The sequence below is a fragment of the Drosophila willistoni genome (assembly GCF_018902025.1).
Source record: "Drosophila willistoni isolate 14030-0811.24 chromosome XR unlocalized genomic scaffold, UCI_dwil_1.1 Seg106, whole genome shotgun sequence".
In the NCBI taxonomy this organism is placed as follows: domain Eukaryota; kingdom Metazoa; phylum Arthropoda; class Insecta; order Diptera; family Drosophilidae; genus Drosophila; species Drosophila willistoni.
The window spans coordinates 2,622,787-2,642,990 of record NW_025814055.1 but is presented as its reverse complement, the minus strand read 5'-3'; the positions used below and the strand labels follow the sequence as shown (position 1 = coordinate 2,642,990).

Here is a 20,204-nt window from a genome sequence, read left to right as displayed (position 1 = left end):
AGAGCTTGTTTTGAAATCTTTCTGTACCCCAGGGCTGAATGCCATAAGTCCATACCCTGTATGGACGGCCAGAAAGGCCTTGTAGAGCAGTTTAAATTTATTCTATCCTACAAAATACATATAAGCACATGCCAGAATTGCCAAAATAAGGCGGTAACAAAAATAGCATTATTGCAATCACGATGGCGAAAACAAAAATTATCTTAAAAATGTAAAACAAAAGTGTGTAGTTTGATTTCAAAACTATGGTATGTACTGTTTTAGTATTTCGCTTGGTATCATTAATTGGCAATTACAGCCGCACAACGCATTGGCATGGAATCCATTAATCCTGGCATCTAGTAATGGGAATCCTCTCTTAGCTTCCTTTTACAACCATCCAAAGTGCTTCATTAGATGTTGAATTGCAAGTGTGGTATAAATCTGTTTATACCATAGGGTGAAATGGTATATTAAAGTCGCCAAAATGTATGTAACAGGCAGAAGGAAGCTTTTCCGACCCCATAAAGTATATATATTCTTGATCAGCCGAGATGATCTAGCCATGTCCGTCCGTATGTAGTCTCGTGTAGTATGTACAGTTATCGAGTTTGTTTCAAATTTTTGCCACGCCCCCACCGCAAATTAAATAAAGCCGATTTTCTCAAACACCATACTAACTAGATATACCGAATTTGGTATTTATATTTGCTTAATAAATGCGCACAGTTTGTATGTGTAAAGATTTTACCACGCCCCTTTCCGCCCCCATAATTTCAAAAAATCGATAATCTCCCGTAATTTTCTACCTTGCACTTAATCATTTGGCACACTTAAATTTGAAACTAATATCTAGCAAAATACCACATTTAAGTACCTTAAGGCCGGAGTTGGCCGTTGGCTGGTGGCGGCGCTAGGGTGCTCGTATGCTTGAGTATACGTACATACATATATATAAATTTGAAATATTTGTTTTACTGGTATATGGTAAACTTAGGTAGTCGGCGTGACGATTTACTTACTTCATTTTTTGTGTTTTTAAATCGAAGATTCTGTCAGAAACTAAAAACACAAAAAATTGCCACCCTAAACCCTTTTAGTCAAGTTTTACTATATAATAGAATGACACGCTTGTTTTGGTGATATTTTTTTCACTGGCACTGTATATTTCTCAAAACATAAAGGTCATTTTTTAAATACTCATAATTTAATTGTGAACAGTATTGCCACTAATTCTATCTGGAGATTTCAATGTAAATTTTGCGCCCATAAAAAACTTAAACCGTAAATGAATAATAACCGAAGTGACCCAACCACGACGCACGGAATACCATTGGATGTTGTGTTATTCGTTTTTGTTATATGTATATTTGTTAAATTTTTAAAATATACCAACCAAATATGCACACGGGATTAAGAGTATCCAGTTTCTTAGTGTTGGAACTTAAGCTGATGTAAACACAAAGATTTTATGTAAACATGCAATCGCCGCTGTGGCCACCACTGAAATTACGTTTTGATTAATAATAAAGGTTACCAGCAATTTTTCGGTAAGAGCTCGTTTTTTTCGGAAATTTTTTTTTTATTGAATTTGTATTTTCCAAAATTCTGCTTGTTTTTAATATCATAGAAACAAGAGTAAATTCAGAAAACCAAGTTTATATTCGGAATCAGCCACCCCTAACTATTTAAAAAAAGAAAAACGATGAAAGTCCAGAATATAAAATAACTTTTTCATATTCTATGAACATAAATGAGATAGCGTATCATGCATCTCTGTCTAAAACGTGTGAAGCAAATGGGAAACAGACCATTCTGCAGTTAAAAATGGGTTTACCGCGAGACTTAAAATATGTAAATACATACATACATACATGCATATGCATATGTAGTATGTATGTAAAAAATAGCATTTTAATGCGTTTTTTTTTTTAATTTTAAAGCCTTTTTATAGAACAAACTCAGAAATGTGATTCCGATGTAAGAATCTTAAAAAGCTTCATTAAGTAGAGTTCAGATGGCTTAAGTAAATAGATTGTTAACTGGATATTAATGTAATATAACGATAACGACAAAACAAAAAGTACTTTAAGTGTCTAGCATTTGGAATTCTATCAAGTCTCTTTTGTGTTAGGTTTCCTACTTAATGGGAGGATTGGCAAAGTATTTATCAATATCATGATCATTCGAAATCATTTGTAGACCACGAAAGGTTTCCCGTATATAACTTTTGCCTTCATCTCCGTTTCCTGAAAGCAAACGAATTGTTAATCAATTTGCCTTGAATGGGTAGTGGATTACAAAGACTTACCCAAAGTGCCTTCGCAGATGCGCTCTGTCAGAAGTTTGGCCAAAGCTTTGAATAGCTCCTTTGTGGCTATTTTACGCTTATAGTACGGATTAAGCCATTGCACCACTGACTTACTTATATTGATTTTATCCTGAGTTAAGGCCACCTTTTTTTTCTCCTTATTGAAGTTCTTCGTTTTCTGTTCCTTTTCGTCTACTTTTGCTTCCATTTGATTTTCTAGCATTTGTCGAGCTGTGATGAAACTATTTCCAGGACTTTTGCCCACCTCTGTTTCAGATACATCACCTTTATCGTTCTTAGAGGCTAGCATTTGACGAGCAGTTATGAAACCATTGCAAACTGCCTCTGTTTTATTCTCCGCTTTGGTTTCAAAAACGATACGTTGAGTTGATTTTGTTGAATCCTTTATCTCTTCTTGTTTTTCTACGAGCTCTAGATGAGATATGCGTTTTCTACGATGGGTATCAAAGCTGCCATCTGAATTAGATAAAAGCTTGTACTTTCTTTGTCCTACAGCGGAATCGAGCTCGAATTTATCTATCGCGCATAGTTCTGTATTGTCGATTTTGGTGGGAGTTGGCTCGTCAACTCCTTCATTCTCTAGTTTATGCAAACTATTTTCTTTACTCACGGCTTTTTCTTCCAAATCTGAATCAGTTACTTTGTATTCCGGCTCATCTTTCACCTTCGCTAATGGCCGTTCTTCCACTTTCTCCTCATTCTTGATTTTCTCCTTTTTTACATCCTTCCTAAAAAAGCTAGCGATTGTCATTTGTTTGCTTTGATCCTGTTTAAAGCCCTTCTTGTCCCGCAAAGCTTTTGGCGGATCTTTAAGGGCCTGTGGTTTATGTTCTTCCAGCTTCTTCAGCTTACGTTCAAAGTAAGCGACACTTCCACCTGTCCAGACACCCTTAGCGCTGGTCTCGGCCTTGGGCACATAATCAGCAATCAAAGGCATTAGCTTTGTCTTCGTTGTCAATTGTTTTATGGCAGAAATCTGCGATAAATTGGTTAACAGAATCGGATCAGAAAATTATATGGTATATGCTAGGTCACCTGTTTAGCCAATGCATGGCGATACATATTGGCCACTTTTTGCTGGCGAAACACTTCGTATTCCAGGTCCACAGCCATGGCTTCGAAATCATTGTAGTTGAGGGAACTCCTAGACTGCTGGTCCTCATCAGCCTTGCATTTTTCCACATTCGCTTTAAGGTTGTTTATAATGGCAGTCAGATATTTTTCTCGATGGCTATGCTGTAATCCGTGAATCTTTGTATCGGTAGACTGGGCGTGTTTTACTCGGGCAATCTGGGCGGGCGACTCCTGTTCCATTTGCCGCGCGGCTGAGATTTGCTTTCGTAACTTGAATTGCTTTCGTATAAAATCCTCGGCATCCTTTTTGGCACGTTTAGCCATGGAGGAGTGGCTTTCACCATCAGAATTGGATTCTCCGTCGACATACTCCTGCGCCGCTCGCTTGGTTCCAGCTCTTCCACCTGATTTAATGAAAAAAGTTAATGATGCGCTTATGGGGGTTGGTCTATAAATAACGACCTTCATACAAATCTGCGCAATCCTGTAGGGAAATCTGAGACTTAAACTGATTATCCATGCACAACCGATGGAACATTTCCAAAGCCTTTTCAACCCGCTTCGGGCGCTTGCAAACATCACATTGACCATTGCATTGCGGCGGCGGATCACCAAAGAAATCGGCAAATAGTCGATGGCGACAGCTAACCCTTTCACAGAAGTCCACAATTTTTTCGAATTGCTTTAATGCTCGCTCAGTGAGTAGCTCTCGATCGCCTCGACCGCGCGCTCTTTGGGAATCCTGCTGCAGGAGAAATCGTATGCTTTTCACATCCTCCCTGCCATAATACAGCCGGCAATATGACTGCAAGCCATCACGTCCAGCTCTACCTGACTCCTGATAATAGGCGGCAATGTTTTGTGGACAGTCCCAGTGGATGACAAACCGAACACTTGGCTTATCTACGCCCATGCCAAAGCTATTTGTTGCACAGATGATTGGATGCACGCCCTCCATCCAGCTTTCCTGGACCTGCGTGCGTTCTGCTGTCTTCAGACCTGCATGATAGGCGACTGCACCTACACCCTGCTTGCTCACCCCTACAGCAACACGCTCCACCTGGTCTCTGGTCCTGCAGTAGATGATTCCACAGCCACGCTGAGACTTGGGAGTCCCTTTAAATTCTTTTGGATCTCCCAAACAATGATGGGCAAATTCGGCCAAATGTTGGAAATCATCTTCGATGGAGTTCTTGTAAACGATATCGTAGAAAAGATTCCTGCGAAAACTTGGAGTGGAAAATTGAGCCACCGGCGTCTGCAAACGCAGTTGCTTGTAGATATCTTCCCGTACCTCCTTTGAGGCAGTCGCCGTCAGAGCTAGCCAAACAACATCCTTGTACTTGATTCGCAGGTCACCTAGCTTTAGATAGTCTGGGCGAAAGTCATGCCCCCACTGACTAACACAGTGCGCTTCATCCACCGCAAAATAGGCCAGCTTGTTGTGCTTATAGAGCAATTGCAGCAGATCTTGGAAAAACTTAGTGGCCGCCTGCTCTGGAGTAATATAAAGAAACTTTATGTTTGTCTTTACCGCCTTCAGATCCATAATAACGCGATCCCGCTCCTTGACTGTCATCTTTGAGTTAAGCGAGTCGGCCTGGATTTTTAGCTTCGTTAGATGGTCGATCTGATCCTTGATGAGAGCTAGCAGAGGTGAGAATACTATGGTCAGCTGGTTTTCCCGCATGAGTCCGGGCAACTGAAAACATAGCGACTTTCCGGATCCAGTGGGCATAGAGACGTAAACATCCTGTTTCCCTATAGAAACTAATATATCAGTAACAAGCACATCAAAGAAATGCGGATATAATGGATGCTGCGAAAATGCAAGGGGCAGAACCAGGTAATTTAAAAGTTGACAAAATTATCTGTGATCTGTTAGGATGGAGTTAGGTGATTGAGAACTTTTGCGCTATAATCCTTTTGCCAGATAAAATATGATGCGGCGTCAAATAATCATTAACTTACTTTTTACTGCAGCATTTACCGCCTTTTCCTGAAGCTGCGACTTGAATTTCGTGTGTCCAAAGTGCCGATAAAGAGCCTCCACAGTGGAGTTATTTTCTGGCATTCTAGTCCGTTGGCATTAAAGAATTTTGCTAAATAATAAGAAACACCCGCCTGATTTTAGGGCTCAGCAGTATTTTTTTTGTTAGGGAAATTTTTGACTTTCTGGTATTTTTTCAGTGCATAACAGGGCTCGCAATCAAAATGTTAAATAGACATCAAATGTTAAAATAGATTACGTCCATCTGCTATCTGGTTTTAATTTTTCAGAGAAATCCTTTTGGATTTGGGCAGATCGGTTTTTAAATACCTCACATTAAACGTTGGCGTCATCAAACTCAAATTCATTATTGCTACTATTTTTGGACTTACTGGACGATTAACAAGTCCACAGAATCGATTACCATAGCACCTATGTATATCGATAGTTGCTGAGCACAATAGCAATTGTCTAATCGGACCTAAGGCTAAAACTAAATAAATCTGTTTTTGGGTTTCATATATTACATTACATATATTACATAACACTAAATTTTCAAATATCATTTGTATTAACAGCCCTATTGTTGATGTTTGCAATAAGAAAAACATTAAATTCTATGTCAGAGCAATGTCTACTAATATTATTTATCACATAGCTCAAAATGTCGATGTTAGAGAGATTCAGATGCGGAAGTTTTGTTGACTTTTTGAACATTTCTTTGCATTTTGTCCAGTGTTGCCGTTTTGTCCTTTTTCCGGACAGATCTGTCCTATTTTTGACTGCGACAGCCGGAAAAATTTTGAAACGTTAATTTTCTGAGTCTCATATATAATTTGTTATTTTCAACTGCATGTCATCGCTTTGATCATGATTTTGCGAGCTAACAAACAATCGATAGTAGAAATTTTGGAGATCTTTGATAAAAAAGGCGAAGAAATTGAAAAAATTGTTTGTCAATACAATACAATTCATCTTCAGCGATTGGAAAACCAAGAGAACACGGTAGCGTTTTGGGCAGAAGTGAAAACGTTTATGGATTCTGCTGGCAACAGACAGTTTCAAGATTTGGCAGTATTTGCCTTAAATTTGTTGTCGCTGCCATGGTCGAATGCGGAAGTGGAGCGCGTGTTCAGCCAAGTTAACTTGGTGAAAACAAAGTTAAGGAACAGGCTTCACATCGAAGCGCTAAATTCGATTTTGGCAGTTAGGTAAGTTGTTATTTTTAAAAAAATACTTACGTACAACATATTTCAAAAAAATTAAATTTCCTTCTTATTCAGATTTGGATTACGCCTGAAAAATTTTTGCGCCAAATCGGCACAAACATGAATGTTTTAGAATCTGAAAATGAAACACTCGACGAAGTGTTAATAAATTTGCATGAAAATGTATAAATTTACTTAAACTTTTTGTTTTATTGAAGAAAAATTTTTTAGTCCTATTTTTTGTCATATTAAAAAAAATCTGTCCGTTTTTTGTCCTATTTTCTGGGTCAATCTGTCCTATTTTTTCGCCAAGCCAGCGGCAACACTGATTTTGTCATTCATTTTTATGTCCGTCAAGTTACCGACACTGTTAAACTCGAGTTAGCGACGGTCCTCTGTTAACCCTCTATTAATTTTTTTGTATTTTTATTTTTTAATTTTTCAGCTATTTATTAACTTTTTTGAAACAAATAAAGCCTTAAATTATAAAAAATAGATGAAATTTTCGTTTTAATTCAGTTTTGGGGGTTTTTGAGCATTCCATGTATTGACAATTTCTCCTCGAAAAAGTCCTTTTTTCGCTTTCGTGTATATCCTTTCCAAAAACATTGCTCAATGAAGATTAAATGCCAGATTATCCCTCAGTTATTCATCTATATCCCCACCAAGTTTCATTATGTGGTTTCATACAGTTTTCGAGAAAATTGCATTTTTATGAACCAACCATGATTTTCCCCATACAAAATGTGCCAAAAAATAGATAGATTTCAACGGGCAAAAACTAGCTTCAAACAACACGGCGTAAGGTTTTCGAGAAAATTGTCAAAATGTGAGGGTACCTTTTGCCCGCAAATTTTGTTCAAAGCCAATTCGCTCAGCCATATGAACCAATTCGCCACTCGGTATATGGTCACAAAATGTATAAAAAAATGGGCTGACTTTGTTGGGCAAAAACTAGCTTCAAACAACATGGCTCAATGAAGATTGAATGCCAAAATCATGGGAGTTCTTTATTCAATATGTTTGTCATAGTCCCAATACCCAATAGCGTAACGTTTTCGAGAAAAATTACAATATGTGAGGGTACCTACAGCGGGAAAATATGTTTCCAACATTTCGCCGCTTAAGCTCGCTGAAATAGGGGGATCAGGCAAATACAGGTTCGCTTAAATAGGGGGTTTGTTATAGTGGTACTACTGCACCAATAAATTCTGATTTTTTTAATAAAAATTTTTGAGAAACAAGATTCAAGATATAATATATACTTATGTAGAGTTTCCTTAAAAATTTGAATAAAGTTAATGAAATAGATAATTGTTAAATCTGGTTTTATGTATACATTTGTATATATGTATGTATGTACATATGGTCTTGCAATTGCAAACATATTTGCTGCAAACAAATATGGCTTGCACCAATGTATGCCCATTTCTATCACCATTGTTTTTTCGTAGTTTATTTCTTTTATTATTAAGACACATTCTTTTACACTATTACAAAAAAAGCTCTCTCTAATACGAGAAAGAAATTAGATGCAAAAAAAGAAATTCTTATACCAAAAAAAAATTTATCCTTCGCTAGGGTTCGAGCCCCGACATATTTTATATGTAAAATCGTATACATGCGGGGACCCATACATTTTTTTTGGATCAATACAATTTTTTCCTTTCTTTTAAATTTGCTAAAAAGGCATATACATATGTAAATGTTATTAATGTCACTAATTGACTTATGTCCTAAAAGAAAAAAAAAAAAAATTCATAAAAATGCAATTTTCTCGAAAACTGTATGAAACCACATAATGAAACTTGGTGGGGATATAGATGAATAACTGAGGGATAATCTGGCATTTAATCTTCATTGAGCCATGTTTTTGGAAAGGATATACACGAAAGAGAAAAAAGGACTTTTTCGAGGAGAAATTGTCAATACATGGAATGCTTAAAAACCCCCAAAACTGAATTAAATTTCATCTATTTTTTATAATTTAAGGCTTTATTTGTTTCAAAAAAATTAATAAATAGCTGAAAAATTAAAAAATAAAAATACAAAAAAATTAACAGAGGGTTAACAGAGGACCGTCGCTAACTCGAGTTTAACAGTGTCGGTAACTTGACGGACATTTCATTTTTTACGATGTGCGTAAAGTTAGCCACACTGTTAATGCCGAGTTATCCACAACCCTCTGTTAACCCACTGTTAAGTTTTTTGCATTTTTGATTTTCAATTTTTCAGCTATTTAGTAACTATTTTAAATGAAATAAAGTTTAATATGCTAAAAAATATATCAATCTATTGTTTTTATTCACTTTTGGAGGATTTTGAGCATTCTATATATTTACAATTTGTCCATGAAAATGGGCATTTTACGTATTCGTTCAGCACAGCTCCAAAGGCACAGCTCAATGACAATGAAATGCCAGAATTTTCCCCAATTATTCATTATAATCCCCAAGAAATTTCAATGAAAACGTGTGAACGGTTTTCGAGAAAATTGCATTTTTGTTGACCACCCATGTTTTTCCCCATACAAAATATGCCAGAAATATGCGCCGACTTTGGCGGGAATGCACACTTTTCCAAGAACACAGCTCAATGGACATTGAATGCCAGAATGATCAGTGGACTTTCAGGAATATGTGCATAGAATTTTATTCAGAATGTGTGAAAGGTTTTCAAGAAATATGTAAAAATATATGGGTACCTCAATGAAATAAATATTTTTTGTGCAAAGCCAATTCGCCTCAATTTTCTTCTTCTTCCCCTTTTTATATCCCATACAAAATATGTCAAAAATTGCGCCGACTTTGGCGAGAATGCACACTTTTCCAAGAACACAGCTCAATGGACATTGAATGCCAGAATGATCAATGGACTTTAAGGAATATGTGCATAGAATTTTATTGGGAATGTGTGAAAGGTTTTCGAGAAATATGCATAAATATATAGGCGCCTCGAAGAAATAAATTTCGCTTCAGCAATGGCAATTCGCCGCTCTGTTTTCATGCTCGCGGCTCATTTGAGACTCGCGGCTCATTTTGAGACTCGCGGCTCATTTTGAGACTCGCGGCTCATTTTGAGACTCGCGGCTCAATTTGATATTCGCCGCTCAGCTCTCTTCTTCTTCCCTCTTATTATATCGCCATACAAAATATGCCAGAAATATGCGCCGACTTTGGCGAGAATGCACACTTTTCCAAGAACACAGCTCAATGGACATTGAATGCCAGAATGATCAATGGACTTTCAGAAATATGTGCATAGAATTTTATTCAGAACGTGTGAAAGGTTTTCGAGAAATATGCATAAAGGTAAGGGTATATATTTGTTCAGCAAAGGCAGGTTGCCGTACAGTTTTGAATTTCGCCTTTCCATAGGGTGGAATAGGGGGTATCAGGCACAATTACAATAAGAAAAAATCAAAATGTTTTTATTACCACACGTGTACCACAGTGCAAAACCCAATATTTCATCGGCACCATATGTGCCTGATACCCCCTATTCCACCCTATGGAAAGGCGAAATTCAAAACTGAACGGCAACCTGCCTTTGCTGAACAAATATATATCCTTACCTTTATGCATATTTCTCGAAAACCTTTCACACGTTCTGAATAAAATTCTATGCACATATTTCTGAAAGTCCATTGATCATTCTGGCATTCAATGTCCATTGAGCTGTGTTCTTGGAAAAGTGTGCATTCTCGCCAAAGTCGGCGCATATTTCTGGCATATTTTGTATGGGGAAAAACATGGGTGGTCAACAAAAATGAAATTTCCTAAAAACCGTTCACACGTTTTCATTGAAATTTCTTGGGGATTATAATGAATAATTGGGGAAAATTCTGGCATTTCATTGTCATTGAGCTGTGCCTTTGGAGCTGTGCTGAACGAATACGTAAAATGCCCATTTTCATAGACAAATTGTAAATATATAGAATGCTCAAAATCCTCCAAAAGTGAATGAAAACAATAGATTGATATATTTTTTAGCATATTAAACTTTATTTCATTTAAAATAGTTACTAAATAGCTGAAAAATTGAAAATCAAAAATGCAAAAAACTTAACAGTGGGTTAACAGAGGGTTGTGGATAACTCGGCATTAACAGTGTGGCTAACTTTACGCACATTCAGTTTTTTCTTCTTCCCTCATTCCGTAAGCAAACCACGACACACATACACATAGAGTTTACGTAGCGGGCAGAAAGCAGCGCTGCCGGCAGTGCTGCCAACATTTCGTTGTATCAAAACGCTAAATCAGCCTTTGGAAAAAGCTATAAATAGCTAGAAATATTTCTTCGTAGCTAAAAAAAAGAAAATATTTGTTTTTTTTTTTGGTTTTTTTCAATAGTTTGGATGATTTCATCAATGACTTTCCCCTCTTTCCCTATCTCTCTCTCACATGATGCTGGTAGTTTGTAATCGTGGCAGCATTTTTCTTGTAATTAACAATTTTGTAAAGTATTAGTTTTACAAAAGCTTTTCCTTATATGTAAAATGACGTTCAAAGTTGTATTAGCCGTACTATTTCTTTGCTTCGTTTTGACAATATTCATTTGACTAAAAACCCTCTGCGTTCGACCATGTCAAGTGAACGCAAGTTTTCAATGAGATTGAAGAAATAAATGGTAGTTTGTTAGGCTGTGCAAAAGCCGCTGAAGTTGACTTGTGTTTAGCAGTCTTGGCATGTGCATGGAAGTCTGAAAGCTTGGCATTAATGCTGGATTTGCAATAACATTTGCCCGCATCAGCTGCATTTAAAGTCAGCCAATCTTTAAATGCAGGGTCTTGCATACATATACCACGCGGTTTTTGATTGTTAATTTTTCGCATTTTCAACTTTTGCTCGCGCTTTAAAAACTGTGAAACAATTAGTAAACTTCACAGAAAACGATAAGACTCAATACTCGTTTCGCTTATTGATGTTTTATTGCCACTCAAATGAAAAAATACTATTTGTATGAAAATGTGGCATCATAGAGCATAAAAATACAAGAAGTTACTGGATGTTTCAAAATATAAAGAAAAGCTAGTTTTTCTTGAAAAATAGCTATAATTCCCGCTAGCCGCTATTTCACAATTTATACCGCATTTCCTTGTTGCAACCCACTAGATCTAGTGGGAAAATAGCTAAATTGGCAGCACTGGCTGCCGGCAGCGCTTGAGCAGAGCCGATTTATATTGACTGTAACTTGTCTTTTATTTATCGAATGAGATTTAAATATTGGGATCTGATGTTCTATATCCAATACAATCACATGAGTAAATTTCATAGTGATACTCAAACTGCTTCACCTACTTTTCAACCGCCCTGGCAGCCAAATAATTTACTCTGAATTATTAAATTAGGGAATACTCGACTGCTCTGGCAGAAATAATGTAAACTCAACAATATTTTCGTTTGTTGAGAATAGTGCGAAAAAAAGTTTCAAAAAGCCCGCGTTTTCGAGTATCCGAAATTTGGCATCTGGCAACACTATCTCAAAATTTGACAACTTCTTTTAGCCGGAAATATCTACTTTTAGCTATAGTCCCGCTAAAAACATAATTTTTCTTTTGTTAATTACACAAATACTACATAATAAATCGCCAAGGCGCACCTGAGGTCGTGCTCGTGGAATTTTTCTCTTTCGTTTGATACCAAATTTATGTAATTTAAGCGCGTTTTGGGCCCGAGTAACTTAAGTAAATATTTACCCACAAAAACTACATAATAAATCGCCAAGGCGAGGTCGTACTTGTGGAATTTTTCTTTTTCGTTTGATACCAAATTTATGTAGTTTAAGCGTGTTTTGGGCCCGAGTGACTTAAGTAAATATTTGCCAAAATATATGACGAGATTGGCGACATCAAGCAAGTTTTGCTATAGATGGCAAACCATCAATGAAATCGAAGACATCGATGAAGCTTCCATCGCTAGCAAGAAGTAACAAATTCGATGTTGCCAAGCAGTTTAACAGAACCCTGTATTTGATCCCGTATTTTAACAGAGGTTTCGTGTGTCTGGAACTAAGGGTCGAGCGATTAAAACAAAGTCGATATATAGCAATTCCATAGATGCTATCGATGGTCTCCCATCTGCAGTATAAGGAAAGAGACGAACGTGAGTGGATGTGCTGGGCGAGTTGCGTTGATCTGGTTTTTTTTTACGTGGTTTTTGGTCGTTTGTGTGGCTGTTCGTGTGTGCTGCTTTTTGTTATTTTTTTTTTATTTTTGACGCCCATATATACAAAAACCAAAGAGTCGTAAAAATGCATTGTAATGAACAACCAGTACAAAGCAGCGGCAAGTACCGGTAAAGACAACAAAATGCAATAGCTTGTGCAAGTGTGTGCGGGTGTCTCTCGCAAGGAAACAGGAATAAATTCACAAAATAATACCAAAATAAATGAATTTAATAGTCAAGTAGCAGCAACAGCAACAACAATAACGCCGTTAATAACAACAACAAAAATAGCTGGTGCCGCTTTTTATCTGTTCATCTTTGTGTTGCTGCCTCCCCTCCTCCCCCTAACCTCACTAATACCTCTCTGTTTGCTTCAGCGCCGTGAAAAGCCGCTAGGAAAGGTAATCATAATTTCGTGAAACAGAAAATGTTGATTTATCAACCAAGCAGAAGCGCCGGCAGCAGAAGAAGCGGCATTCACAATTGCAACAGCAACATGTTGCCGGAAAAGCCAGGAACTCTATTTATTCCTCGCTGTAGAACTACAAATGTGATATTTTTGGGACTCTTTCTCACCCTACTACTAATTCTACCCAGCACAACGCTGGCAGAAGATGCCAGTCTTGGCAGCTCTTCCAGAACACCGCCACAAGTTGCGGCGTTGGCTGCACCCCATCCCAATCCAAATCCCGTACCAGGATTAGGTGCCGGTCCGTCCATACTGGAGCAATTCAGCCCCAATTGTAGTGCTGTGACCCAAATCTTTCAGGCCAGAGGCATCAATGCCAATGAAATACCACAAAGGCCCAGTAATGGTAAGTTGTAAATAATCTAACATCTTTCACATTAATCGATGATCTGCCACGGATGGTATTCGATGATGGAATTTCTACTATCAAATGTATACCTACTCACCATACTTTTATATCCCAGAAAGTGTTATAGGGAAAGTGTTAATTGGAATTACCAAGCAACTATTGCCGTATTTAAAAATTCGTGTTTTCCTTTGTTTGTTATTGTGCAAAATTGCACATTTCTTTTACTGCTCTTGAAATGTTTTGAATGCATGGAAGTTAACTTTTCGTGTAGGCATTTTCTATTTTGCCTTTTGGCACCAGACGGTCCAGTGCATTGGATGCTATGGGCCTTACCAATATTTTTACTTTGATAAGTGAAACAGCTTTTATCAGTACAGCAGCAGCCTCTATGCGAAATTTAATCAAATGCTGCCGCTTATCAGACGACTAAAGAAGGCATTAGCGAACGAACGAATGGAGGTAGGCAAAACCAAGAAGAAGGAGGAAGAGTTGAAGAAGAAGAAGACGCGTACAATTTATGACTCACCTTAATGGACACACATAAAAAGAGACCAAGAAAGACAGACAGAAACAGAAGGAAAGGCGAGGGAGAAAGAAACGAAATGCCGACAGATAGAGAATAAAATCCTGAACTGCATAATTTAAACGATTTCAATGACACCTTGATTAATATTAAAGACAACATGAATTGAGAACTGACCCGGAGATTTGGTGTGGTAGTGAGTTTACCTGTTTCAACTATCTCCTCTTCCCTTTGCTTCCCATCATATTCCACACTACCACTCCATGAGTCTGTCCATGTCCACCATGCATTTTAACTGAAATTATGAACGAACAGTGCATTTACCCAAAAGATAAAGAAGAGTAAAGAAGGAGAGGAGGGCGAAAAATAACCAATCAAGCTACATTGAAAACCAAAAATAAACAAAAGCAAAGACTCAGGTAAAGGAAAAGGGAAAGGGCAACAACAAGGGGTCGGCAGTACGAATAAGAAAAAAAGCAGAGGCTGAAGCATTTTACCTGGTCAACAAATCAAACAAAAGACTAAGGGCAAGAAACATAAAGAAATGGAAGGGGTCGAGAATGTTATAGAAAGTAAGAGAGAGCGAGATAAATAGGGTTAGGGGAGAAAGAGAAAAAGATCTTTCGCAACTTATGTCAATTAAGCGTTTTTAATTCGGACTTTATACAAATTAACCTAAAACCAAGCACAAGGCACTTCCACTTCCACTTCGAGTGCCGAGCAGTGTCCTCTGTGTCTGTGTGCGTGTGTGTATGTGTGTGCAAAAGCGGTGTGACAACATTCTTCTCGAAATCAGTTCTTTCTTTTTTTCTCAGACTGTCCTGTACCTCTGAAATATGTTTTAAAAAGAGTTTATACCTTTTATAAAGAGGTAAATTTGATATTACATATGTCCCGGATCTTAGAAAACCTTTAGATGGCACCTTACATTATAGTTTTTATTACGGTTCTTGTGTTCCCAAAAGAAGTTCTCAAGATTTATTCGCCTACTGCTTCTTCTTTGGACTGGACTGGACTAGTGGATTGGCAAATGGACACTAGTACCTTGAGAAATTTTTTTCGCTTTTAATACCCTTGCGAAAAGCGTATCAATTTTTTTTTGGGTCAGATGTATTTAACATTTTTCATTTAGAATTCTATTTATAAAAAGCACTGCATATATCGAATTCAAAGCAAACGGACACTCATTACCAAAACTGGTTAATTACCAGTATCATATGATATGTTATGATGTTACCAATTTTATGGTTTTTCACATTACAACAATGTTACAACCTAGGGTATACAAACTTCGGCTAGTCCAAAGTTCGCGTGAACTCCTGTTTTTTTTTTTTTTTGGGTGGACTTCCAATAGAGGTGTATGTGTATATGTATATATACCTTTATATTTGTGTATGTGTGTGTCTGTTGGGGGCTGGTTGAAAGAGGGGGAATATCAACAAGTAGTCAAGGTATGCGCCATTTAGGATACCAATCTACCTTGATAATGGTCTGCATAGACATGCCGACTTCAGGTTGTACTCTTTTCGGTTAGAAAGAGAAAGAGACAGATATAGGGTTTTTCTTTTCCGTTTTCAAGTTGATTCGCGTGGCATTGTTATTCGTTTTCGCTTTATTTTGTCATCAATTGAGACTCGTTGGAGGGCAGGATAAATATGAATCATTGATCATCTTTCATTTTCTGCGATTTACTCAACATATATACATACAAATACACAAAAAGTAAGTATGTATGCATTTTTAGTTATACTTTAAGGCTATAAAGCATTAAATAATGCCCAAAATGTCTTCATTCGGCCATGCAAAAGAAAACAACAACAACTGACAGTTTAGACGCTTCATTAAAGATGCACTTCCTGTTGAGCAAAATCATCTATATATATTGGCATGAGGAAGGCAGCCATTGGACCCAATGAAAATTGCATGCACAATGTAAGCAATGCACTAATACCACTAATAAAGTCGATGAATCAGCTCAGTTTTTTTTTTATCGCCAAACGTGGTTTTTGATCCAGTTTAGTTCATACAACTCTAGTTTACCCAGAGCAAGGCAAACCATATGCTTATTAATCATTTTCCAGTAACCAAAAGTACATGAACCTCTTCTTTTCCCTTTCCTCTCTTCTTCTTTGTATTTTAGTTGGACCTTTTTCTTGCTTTGTTAAATTTTATGAAATCTCTTATTTTCATTTCATCTCTAGAGACACTTTACACTCCGATGGATTTCGCAATCTTTGCACATTTGATTGCTAACTCAAATATTTATAAAGAGAACAACAAACGATTGGAGTATGAAATAGCTCACATTTAAACAAACAAAGCAAGCATCAGCGAAATGCTTACAAATGAATTGTGCCGACAGTCCAGACTTAGGAATCTAAACGCTGGATATAGAGATATCGAAACTGAAACCGAAACAAACCGAACTGAAACGAAACTAAAGCGACCTTGCACTGATTTGAAGGGATATCAATTAATTACCAGTATTGTGCAAGTGACGAGCATCCGAAAAACTAGGTAGAGACGCCGTCGTCGTACTTACGACTAGAATATTTATCTGGTCCTTCTCCTTCCCTTCTCCTACTCGTTTCTCAAGGGCCCGCTCGACTCATTCAAATGAAAGAAGAAAAAAAGGTCAAGCATGGCAACTTTTTTCTCTTGTCCATATTGACGATGGTGCCCCTGTGTGGTCTTTCTCTGTTTCTCCCTTCATCCGTCCCTCTTCTGGTCTCTGACTCTGGTAGCCTGGTACCATGGTGCATCGTGAAACATTTTGTGTTTGGCTCCTTAAACAAGTTCTCTCATGTTGTTGTAGCTTGGTAAGTTGCGGCAGCATTCCAATTCCTGACCAAGTTGAAGCAGTGCCTTTCATACATAAGGGGCATACATATACGGCAAGAGTCGTCATGCTTGCTGTAACAGGAGCATGGAGAGAAGAGATAGACGAAGACAACCACTGGACCAAGGGTTTCTTTCTCTTGTGGTTTCGCTTAACCATTTTTAGGAGTTTTGTCTGCCTTTAACACTTTTTCGAGCATGTTTTGTTAAAGTTCCGAACGCATATCAAATTGTTTTCATTTTAACATTTTCTCACGCTCTGATTGGAGATTACGCAATGAAAAACAACAAATCCTATACTGAATAACAATTACATTTTAGTGTACATATCTATTACGATTTCAAACACCACATACACAACATAATTAAGCAGTTAAAGACTGCTTAAGGCGTTTCCTTCCTCTCCTTCACTTTGGCCTAAACCGAAAAGTACTTCTCCTCCTTCGTCTCGTTGGCAAATGAAGCATTAAATCGTGCAAACATACAAAGTACCAACAACAACAAAGTACCCAGAACATACAAGTTATAATTTCGACTCCCCAACTCCAACCCCAAAGCTTCTCCTAAGATGCTAATGATTATACAACTACGTAAAATGTGCAAAAGAAGTGCTGGGATAGGGTGAGCGGTTAACGGTATGTTATAGGCCAACTTGAGACTCAAACCAAATTATGTGCGATACAATTACAATTACAATAGTAAAAAATACAAAAGGAAGTATTAAAGCGATCAGCGATCAATTTTAATGCTGTCCAGTCGAGCTGAAGTAATCCCTAAACCATTATTTGACAGATTTTGGGTCCCAGGGTTAAGTGGTAAAGAATTTTTGCATGAAATACCAACTGTAAGCATTAGGAAACACTAAACAATTAGCAAAGAAAATTAAATGCAAAGCCCAGAAAGCAGGCAATTGCATTTCAGTTGTAGATGTAGTTGTAAAGATCAGGCTTAAGGCTAGAGCGACCTTTGATGTTGAGTCGGTGTCGGTGTCGAGGTCTGGAGTTGGGATCCGGGTAGGAATAGTATTTTGTCGAGGTTTTTTTTAAAAGATCATTAAATCTTTTAGCCTAAAAGTTTTAGGCACGCACTTAGCCTGACATTAATTACAACCCAAGTTTGTGAAAGAGAGAAAAAGAGAGAGAGAAGGACAGACGAAAATAGAGGTCAGTGTAATGCCATGGAACTTGTGCTTATCTGTAAACATGCCATCAATGTATAGTTGGCGTAAATTAACAAATCTTGCCATATGACCCAATTAAGAAAACAACAAAAGCACCGTTAAACAGCGAAAGAGAGAAGAGAAAAGGAGTCAATAGAAATGAAAAAGGAATGCTATGGGATGGGAGGCGTTCTCCTTGAAGATACTGATTTATGCGGCAATTTAACATTCGTCATGCTTAAAGGCAAAATGAACAAAAAAATCAAAATGTAGCTAAAGTCCAGAAATATTTGTGTAGGGGCACAAAACTACAGTGCTTATCATAATGATAAGACACGTCGTTTTTCACACATATTTTCTAAAACACTTTAGTTTATCAAAATTTTTTTTTAGAAATATATTCAAAATTAGAATGCGAATAAGATTAATGTCATTTTTCAATAATATTTTTCATATATATATATTTTTTTTAAGAAAACAAAAAAAATAGGGTTATCAACCATATCAAAATTATAAGACATATTTCAATTTAAGCTTAAAAATAAAAAACAAGTAGAAATTTCCTTAATATTTTTTAAATTAATAATTAATTGCATTTCCCTGCGCTCTTCCGACTTCAAAAATACGCTTTTTCATCGAATCCGAAAGAGTTTTTAATAACTGATCCTCTAGAAGACCCCATTCTCTGATAATTGCTTCCTTAAGGTCGGTTATGTTGCCGTAAACCTAGTTTTCTTTATAAACACGTCTTGCTAAAATACCCCAAATGTTCTCAATTGGATTTAGATCCGGAGAGCATGCTGGCCAGTCCATTAAATTGACCGAACAGTCTTGCAAAAACGCCTTTGTTAAAAATGGCAGCAGGCTACTCTCTAGTACTTGGATGTAGTCGGAACTATTCATCCTTGAGCTTGTAAACTGCATTGTCGTGAAGTCAAATGGGGTATCTTCTTAAGCACACCTCGTACAATATTTTTTGATTTATTTAAAGTGCGCCAAACAGTCATTGCCGACACTTTCTTGCCGGAAATCGAAGCAAGTTGGGCACATGATATTGTCGAGTTGCTTGCTTTATTAAGAATGTACCGTTTTTCACGGTCACCAAGAATCGGCATTCGACCTGTACTCCGCCTTTTACCGTAACTTTCCGGATTTTTAAAAAAATTGGCGATTGCGGTTCGACTACGGCCAATTTCACGGGAAATTCGGGCAATAGTCCAACCTGACTTGGAAAATGCTAAAATAGAGCCCTTTTCTTCAGGACAAAGCAGTGTAGATCGCCCCATTTTGTTTTAAATAAAAATTCTAGAGGTAAATCAATAATAAACACCAACAAAAAGTCTATCCTATCTCTTTCACTTCAGTTTTTGTAATGTGTCTTATAATTGTGATACGCTTGCAAGCAAGCAAATATCATACATATTTCTGGAAAAGTAAAGGTACATTGCAGGCAGATGCTGGGAATAAAAACCAACGGTACTTTTCCAAAGCTGTTGCTTTGATCTTTCATTCGGTATATTGCTTTTCGCTAAATTCTTAAAAATAACTGTTTAGCTAGAAAAACAAAACAAATTTTTAATGTGTCTTATCATTGTGTTAAGCACTGTAGTTTCAAATATCGCTGCTCATCGATAGCGTCAGTTGAGCTCGCTTTTTATACCATACACCCATAAGGTGAAATGGTATATTAAAGTCGCCAAAATGAATGCAACAGAAGGAAGCATTTCCGACCCCATAAACCCGGACCCCGAGTCAATCTAGCCTTGTTCGTCTGTCCGAATGAACACCTAGATCTTGGGGACTATACATAGAGCCACCAAATTTGGTGTGTAGGCTCGTGTAGTATGTAAAGTGATCAAGTTTATTTCAAATTTTTGCCACACGCCGTTGCTCCCCCACAATTTAAACAAAAGTGATTTCAAAAACTATTCTAGCTAGAGACACAACATTTGGTATGTATATTTGCTTAGTAAAGGCGCAGATTTTGTACGTGTACAAATTCCACTTCCTGTTCCGCCCCGCTCCCATCGTTCCTATGGGAGCTATATGATATAGTCACCCGATCTTGATCAAATTTGGCATAGTCGTGCAAAATGGGTATATTAATTTTGGTCAG

At 37.3% G+C, this 20,204-nt stretch overlaps 2 protein-coding genes and 1 long non-coding RNA gene across 4 annotated transcripts in view; 2 read left to right on the top strand and 1 right to left on the bottom strand.

Moving 5' to 3' along the window:
• Positions 1 to 1,952: 1,952 nt before the first annotated feature.
• LOC6651959 (ATP-dependent DNA helicase Q5) lies at positions 1,953 to 5,551 on the bottom strand. 2 transcript variants are annotated; one of them, XM_047011771.1, is made up of 5 exons: positions 5,357 to 5,551; positions 3,848 to 5,155; positions 3,347 to 3,789; positions 2,291 to 3,287; positions 1,953 to 2,228 (listed from the first exon to the last, which is right to left on the bottom strand). In XM_047011771.1, exons 1-5 carry the CDS (start codon positions 5,457 to 5,459, stop codon positions 2,119 to 2,121), a joined length of 2,961 nt encoding a protein of 986 aa, XP_046867727.1. In that variant the 5' UTR covers positions 5,460 to 5,551; the 3' UTR covers positions 1,953 to 2,118. The 2 variants fall into 2 exon arrangements, with proteins under 2 accessions (XP_046867727.1, XP_002074414.1); XM_002074378.4 differs by having other exon boundaries at positions 3,848 to 5,146.
• Positions 5,552 to 6,315: 764 nt separating this feature from the next.
• Positions 6,316 to 6,777, top strand: LOC124460605. Its single transcript, XR_006954509.1, has 2 exons — positions 6,316 to 6,586; positions 6,659 to 6,777. It is a non-coding gene; the product is annotated as an uncharacterized LOC124460605 (long non-coding RNA).
• Positions 6,778 to 12,666: 5,889 nt separating this feature from the next.
• Positions 12,667 to 20,204, top strand: part of LOC6651957 (glypican-6) — a 57,273-nt gene continuing 49,735 nt past the window's right edge. The window contains exon 1 of the mRNA XM_002074377.4: positions 12,667 to 13,565. Coding sequence (XP_002074413.3) covers positions 13,178 to 13,565 — 388 coding nt within the window. The 5' untranslated portion in view covers positions 12,667 to 13,177. The remainder of the gene's footprint in view (positions 13,566 to 20,204) is intronic.